The sequence below is a fragment of the Salmo trutta genome, chromosome 21 (assembly GCF_901001165.1).
Source record: "Salmo trutta chromosome 21, fSalTru1.1, whole genome shotgun sequence".
Classification (NCBI taxonomy): domain Eukaryota; kingdom Metazoa; phylum Chordata; class Actinopteri; order Salmoniformes; family Salmonidae; genus Salmo; species Salmo trutta.
Window position 1 is genome coordinate 26,341,040 of NC_042977.1, and position 7,440 is coordinate 26,348,479.

Genomic DNA, 7,440 nt, shown 5'->3' on the forward strand with positions numbered 1-7,440 from the left:
GCTGACCAACTGGCAAGTGTTTTCACTGACATTTTCAACCTCTCCCTGTCTGAGTCTGTAATACCAACATGTTTCAAGCAGACCACCACAGTCCCTGTGCCCAAGGAAGCGAAGGTAACCTGCCTAAATGACTACCGCACCGTAGCACTCACGTCTGTGGCCATGAAGTGCTTTGAAAGGCTGGTCATGGCTCACATCAACACCATTATCCCAGAAACCCTAGACCCACTCCAATTTGCATACCGCCCCAACAGATGATGCTATCTCTATTGCACTCCACACTGCCCTTTCACACATGGACAATAGGAACACCTACGTGAGAATGCTATTCATTGACCACAGCTCAGCACTCAACACCATAGTGCCCTCAAAGCTCATCACTAAGCTAAGGACCCTGGGACTAAACACCTCCCTCTGCAACTGGATCCTGGACTTCGTGACGGGCCGCCCCCAGGTGGTAAGGGTAGGTAACAACACATTCTCCACGCTGATCAAATCAAATCAAAATCAAATGTATTTATATAGCCCTTCGTATATCAGCTGCAATCTCAAAGTGCTGTACAGAAACCCAGCCTAAAACCCCAAACAGCAAGCAATGCATGTGAAAGAAGCACGGTGGCTAGGAAAAACTCCCTAGGAAAAACTCCCTAGAAAGGCCAAAAACCTAAGAAGAAACCTAGAGAGGAACCAGGCTATGAGGGGTGGCCAGTCCTCTTCTGGGTGTGCCGGGTGGATATTATAACAGAACATGGTCAAGATGTTAAAATGTTCATAAATGACCAGCATGGTCAAATAATAATAATCATTGTAGTTGTCGAGGGTGCAACAAGCACGTCCGGTGAACAGGTCAGGGTTCCGTAGCCGCAGGCAGAACAGTTGAAACTGGAGCAGCAGCATGGCCAGGTGGACTGGGGACAGCAAGGAGTCATCATGCCAGGTAGTCCTGAGGCATGGTCCTAGGGCTCAGGTCCTCCGAGAGAAAGAAAGAGAGAAAGAGAGAATTAGAGAGAGCATATTTAAATTCACACAGGACACCGGATAAGACAAGAGAATACTCCAGATGTAACAGACTGACCCTAGCCCCCCGGCACATAAACTACTGCAGCATAAATACTGGAGGCTGAAACAGGAGGGATCAGAAGACACTGTGGCCCCATCCGATGACACCCCCGGACAGGGCCAAACAGGCAGGATATAACCCCACCCACTTTGCCAAAGCACAGCCCACACCACTAGAGGGATGTCTACAACCACCAATTTACCGTCCGAAGACAAGGCCGAGTATAGCCCACAAAAATCTCCGCCATGGCACAACCCAAGGGGGGGGGCGCCAACCCAGACAGGAAGACCACGTCAGTGACTCAACCCACTCAAGTGACGCACCCCTCCCGTGGACGGCATGGAAGAACACCAGTAAGTCAGTGACTCAGCCCCTGTAATAGGGTTAGAGGCAGAGAATCCCAGTGGAAAGAGGGGAACCGGCAAGGCAGAGACAGCAAGGGCGGTTCGTTGCTCCAGCCTTTCCGTTCACCTTCACACTCCTCCACACTCCACACTACACTTAATCATAGGACCTACTGAAGAGATAAGTCTTCAGTAAAGACTTAAAGGTTGAGACTGAGTCTGCGTCTCTCACATGGGTAGGCAGACCATTCCATAAAAATGGAGCTCTATAGGAGAAAGCCCTACCTCCAGCCATTTGCTTAGAAATTCTAGGGACAATTAGGAGGCCTGCGTCTTGTGACCGTAGCGTACGTGTAGGTATGTACGGCAGGACCAAATCGGAAAGATAGGTAGGAGCAAGCCCATGTAATGCTTTGTAGGTTAGCAGTAAAACCTTGAAATCAGCCCTTGCCTTAACAGGAAGCCAGTGTAGGGAGGCTAGCACTGGAGTAATATGATCACATTTTTTGGTTCTTGTCAGGATTCTAGCAGCCGTATTTAGCACTAACTGAAGTTTGTTTAGTGCTTTATCCGGGTAGCCGGAAAGTAGAGCATTGCAGTAGTCCAGCCTAGAAGTAACAAAAGCATGGATTAATTTTTCTGCGTCATTTTTGGACAGACATTTTCTGATTTTTGCAATGTTACGTAGAAGGAAAAAAGCTGTCCTTGAAACAGTCTTGATATGTTCTTCAAAAGAGAGATCAGGGTCCAGAGTAACACCGAGGTCCTTCACAGTTTTATTTGAGACGACTGTACAACCATCCAGATTAATTGTCAGATTGAACAGAAGATCTCTTTGTTTCTTGGGACCTAGAACAAGCATCTCTGTTTTGTCCGAGTTTAAAAGTAGAAAGTTTGCAGCCATCCACTTCCTTATGTCTGAAACACAGGCTTCTAGCGAGGGCAATTTTGGAGCTTCACCATGTTTCATTGAAATGTACAGCTGTGTGTCGTCCGCATAGCAGTGAAATTTAACATTATGTTTTCGAATGACATCCCCAAGAGGTAAAATATATTGTGAAAACAATCCTCAACACAGGGGCCCCTCAGGGGTGCGTTCTCAGTCCCTTCCTGTACTCCCTGTTCACTCATGACTGCATGGCCAGGCACGACTCCAACACCATCATTAAGTTTGCCGATGACACAAACAGTGGTAGGCCTGATCACCGACAACGATAAGACAGCCTATAGGGAGGAGGTCAGAGACCTGACCGTGTGGTGCAAGAACAACAACCTCTCCCTCAACGTGATCAAGACAAAGGAGATGATGGTGAACTACAGGAAAAGGAGGACAGAGCATACCCCCATTCTCTTTGACGGGGCTGCAGTGGAGCAGGTTGGGAGCTTCAAGTTCCTTGGCGTCCACATCATTAACAAACTAACATGGTCCAAGCACACCAAGATAGTCGTGAAGAGGGCACGACAAATCTTATTCCCCTCAGGAGACTGAAAAGATTTGGCATGGGTCCTCAGATCCTCAAACGGTTCTACAGCTGCAACATCGAGAGCATCCTGACGGGTTACATCACTGCCTGGTATGGCAACTGCTCTGCCTCCGACCGCAAGGCACTACAGAGAGTAGTGCGTACGGCCCAGTACATCACTGGGGCCAAGCTTCCTTCCATCCAGGACCTCTATACCAGGCGGTGTCAGAGGAAGGCCTTAATAATTGTCAAAGACTCCAGCCACCCCAGTCATAGACTGTTCTCTCTGCTACCGCACGGCAAGCGATACCAGAGTGCCAAGTCTAGGTCCAAGAGGCTTCTAAACAGCTTCTACCCCCAAGCCATAAGACTCCTGAACATCTAATAAAATAGCTACCCAGATTATTTGTATTGCCCCCACCCCCCTCTTTTACGCTGCTGCTACTCTCTGTTATTATCTATGCATAGTCACTTTAATAACTCTACCTACATGTACATATTACCTCAATTACCTCGACTAACCGGTGCCCCCACACATTGACTCTGCATTTAGCCTCGATGTTGATATTTTACTGCTGCTCTTCAATTATTTGTTACTTTTATTTATTATTTTTTAAAGGTATTTTTCTTAAAGCTGCATTGTTGGTTAAGGGCTTGTAAGTAAGCATTTCACTGTAAGGTCTACTACACCTGTTGAATTTGGCGCAAATACAATTTGATTTGATTTGATTAATGTGGTGAGACCGAATGTACAGAAGCCGCTGCAGTGTTACAATTGTAAAAGTTTGGACACGTGGCAAGTGTTTGTCCAAGGAAAAAATATATAGTAGTTGAAGAGTCAGATGAAGCATGTTGTAATTGTGGTGGGAATCACATTCCCGAGTTCCCAGAGTTCCCTGTACGGGTGAAGGAGGTCGCAGTAGCTAGGATCAGGGCCAACCAGCAGGTCTCCTATGTGGAGGCAGTGAAAATAGCTGAAGGAGTGAGTAGAGAGGAGATGGTAGTGGATGTCCCACAGTCTGCAGTGAATGCCATGCAGGAGAAGGATCCCGACACACTAATGGTGAAGAAGGTGGACTTTGTTGCGTTTATAGCGTTAGTGATAAATTGCACTAGTTAAACTTAGAAAACATAAAAGAAGCTAGACATCATTGTGAAGGCAACAAATCGATTTCTGGATCTCCAGGACTTTACAGGTGAAATGTAACAGGGAGTACTGAATGAAGAGGTTCCCCCTCCCAGGCTGTTGAGTCTGTGTAGGGATCTGAATAGTACTGTTTTTTTTTGTAATTCAAGGTAGTGTTGTGAATTTGTTTAGGTTTGGGGGGGGGGGGTAATTAGCATGAATTTGTTCATCCAAAACATATTTTGTTTTTGGAGTATTTTTTCTAACCCGTACAGTAGGTGGCAGCAATACACCGTATGAGTGCAGTATGCCAATAAACCTCAAAGAAGAAGAACCCTGTGCGTACCACTGCCACAGAAGAAGAAAGGGGCGGGGGTTAATAACAGTGCTGTTGTGCATGCAGTTAGCAAAGAAGCTACTAAAGTGGCTTAACTTCATGATTGTATAATGTTTCAGCATTACTTTGCACGTGGATTCCGTACTGCTATTTCGCAAACGTTTAGTATACAATTTGCTGCCCTCCGAAATGGGAGGCCTGCTACTCACGCGTGTAGAAGGCTGCCAATGAAGACCGAAGAGTATTTGTATCACGCTGCCAAAAGGTCGTTTCTCAATGATGCGGCCAAAAAGGTATTTGACTTTATTTTGTATTCACTTGTCTGGTAGATAGTTCTACTTCCAATCCTGGGATATATGCCCTATTATGCTAGTTACGTAGGTTTTTTTTTTGGTTGAAAGAAGCTATGTTAACTAGCGGCTCTGCGTTCGATACATTAGCTATGTATGATTTACATGCCCCTGACCAAACCGGACGCGCGCATGTTGGTTTTGTACACCCACACCAGACACAGTCAGGACATGCATGTTGAAATATAAAACCAATATATTAATTTGGGGACAGGTCGAAAAGCATTCAACTTTGATGGTAATTTAGCTTGCTAGCTAATTTGTCCTGGGATAGAAACTTTGGGTTGTTGTTTTTCCTGAAATGCACAAGGTAATCTACTCTGACAATTATTCCACAGGTAAAACAGTAAACCGAATTCCTCCTTCCTCAGGGTTCTATTTTTACTTTGGACTTTATATGGCAGTTGGCAACCAACTTTAAGGTGCATTACAACAACTGACTGGAGATGGGGGAGGCCGGACTTGCAGTTTAGCTTCACAAATAGAACCTATTTCTATTTTAGCACCTGGCCATGCAGATGCTCTCTGTCGTGTGCAAGCAATGATTGAATAGCATGTATGTGTACATTTTATTTTTCAACGCTTGTGCACGTGATGCAAGCGGTGTGGTCAGCATGTTATTCAATCATTGGTTCTATTTGTGATGCACTGCAAATCCGGCCTCTCCCATCTCCTCATTGGTTTTTAGGAGCATATATCCACGTGGGTGATTGAAAGATGAACTGAGGTCCACACTCCAGGCCAGTTGGTGGTGATAATGCACCTTGTTGGTTGCCAACTGCCATATAAAGTCAGAAGAAAAGCCTGAAGGAGGAGAGATTCCTAGAAATGAACTAAGTTTACCCTTTTAGTTGTGGATTAATTGTTGGAGTAGAGGACCTTGTGCATTTCAGGTAAAATAACAACCCAATGTTTCTATCCCAGGACAAATCAGTTAGCAACAGCAAGCTAGCTAGCTAAATTGCTAGCTAAATTGCCATACATGTTTAATGCTTTTCAACCTGTCCCCAAATTAATATATTTGGTTCAGAGTTCATCTTGATATTTCAACCTGTGTGTCCTGACCGTGTCAGGTGTGGGTGGACAAAATCAACATGCGAGCGGTGTGGTCAGGCATGATCTGCACTGGCCTGGTTGTGCAACTGCATTAACTTTGGAAAGTGCGTTAGATTCAGTTAATCTCTACAACTCCCATGCAAATTGCGTTTTGATCAGACTCTGTAAGATCTCATTTGAAAGGTAATTAAGAATTGGATCAAGTTCTTTTTAAACTGATATATTATTTGTTCTGGTCTAATTGTAGCAGTTAAAGGCATTGTATAGAAAGAAATGGCCTAGTTTCTCATTTGTCTGTCTCTGCCCAGGTACAGCCAGCCTCTGTACTACGGATGGTCTGCTGCTTCTCTACATCTTCCACGAACCACTCTGAGGGAACACTCATCTATTCAGGGAGCCTCGGCAATGCTGTCCGAGGTATTACTTTAATCACCATAAACAATTTCTCATGATCATCATCTTCTCATCATCAACATTGTTATCATCATTGAATAACTAGGCCTAAACATGAATTGTATTTTTTGTCTGTTGCAGGTGTGAAGATGTTCTCTTACACCAGTAGCGGGGCCAGCCTGTGTATGATGCCCTACATTCTTCTGAAGACTGGCATCAGCGTTCAAAGTCTTGTCCTGAAGGGGGCCTTCTGTGGTGTCATTGGTTTCTTCACATTCCTGACTCCCATCCTCCTCCATATCATCACCAAAGGCTATGTGGTTCGCCTGTACCACAACCATGACACTGACACTTACACAGCTGTCACCTACAACATCCTTCTGATGGAGAAGAAGACTGTGTTCCGTCAGAGTGAGGTCAAGATACCGGGTGTCAGCAAAATGTTCACCACGTTCTATGCCGACAAGAAGTCAATGCTTGTGAATCCAATGCTGTTCCCACTTCCTCATGACTATAACCACCTCATGGGTTACGACCAGCCCTTTTCATTTGATACGGAAGACTTGAATAGTAAACCTAATAAGAGTTAACGGATTTCTACAGATAATGCCAATGGCAGTCTGAACTGTTGAATGGTTGTGTGTGTGAGAGAGAGAGAGATGGGAGAGGTAGGATGAGGTGACACCAATAAAAACCTGACCCCCCTCATTGAGAATCCCAACCTGTATGTACATCTTAGTAGTTAATGTAGGGTATCAATTATATGATATCAAAGAGAACCTTTGAGAGATGTTGGTTTAAAATAAAATTTGTTTAAACAAAGCTTATGGATTAGTTTCATCACTAAATATAAACTAAATTCACCTTTGACATCATGACTGATTTTAATTGTAACTTACCTTCCTTCTGCTTCAAACAATGCCTCTTCAGAAAAACACTACCAGTATTCTGTGGGCAAAATGAGAAGTTGCTACTTCTGATGTTTTGAGAAAGCTTGGGCACTATCAGTGTTAATTGCATGAAAACAGGAGACCGGCAGTAAGTCAAACCATTGCAGAGTATCAACTTTACCATGATGTTTCAAAGTCTGGGTACTATTTTGTTGTGTTTTGTCTGCTTCTGGACCGAAAAGATAACTTTGCTGTTCAGAGAGTGTTGAAACCTGGTATACTTGGCATGGTAAGACCTTTCTATTTACTTATCTGGTGATCATATAGAGAAGAATGTAAAACTTTTATACAGAATTTAATCAGAACGTTTTACATAACTGTCTAGTATATCGCTGTGACTACATATGAAGTACCATAACTA

At 44.2% G+C, this 7,440-nt stretch overlaps 1 protein-coding gene across 1 annotated transcript; it reads left to right on the top strand.

Annotated features, from left to right (window-relative positions):
* Window positions 1-4,340: 4,340 nt before the first annotated feature.
* LOC115157053 (transmembrane protein 70, mitochondrial) lies at window positions 4,341-6,951 on the top strand. Its single transcript, XM_029704939.1, has 3 exons — window positions 4,341-4,623; window positions 6,045-6,153; window positions 6,271-6,951. The coding sequence occupies exons 1-3, from the start codon at window positions 4,441-4,443 to the stop codon at window positions 6,717-6,719; spliced, it is 741 nt and encodes a 246-aa protein (XP_029560799.1). The 5' UTR covers window positions 4,341-4,440; the 3' UTR covers window positions 6,720-6,951.
* The last annotated feature ends 489 nt before the right edge of the window (window positions 6,952-7,440 follow it).

Coding starts and splice junctions, on each gene's coding strand:
- LOC115157053 (XM_029704939.1), top strand. CDS start 4,441: ATGTTTCAGCATTACTTTGCACGTGGATTCCGTACTGCTATTTCGCAA. Junction 4,624..6,044: donor TCAATGATGCGGCCAAAAAG/GTATTTGACTTT, acceptor GTCTCTGCCCAG/GTACAGCCAGCCTCTGTACT. Junction 6,154..6,270: donor CCTCGGCAATGCTGTCCGAG/GTATTACTTTAA, acceptor TGTCTGTTGCAG/GTGTGAAGATGTTCTCTTAC.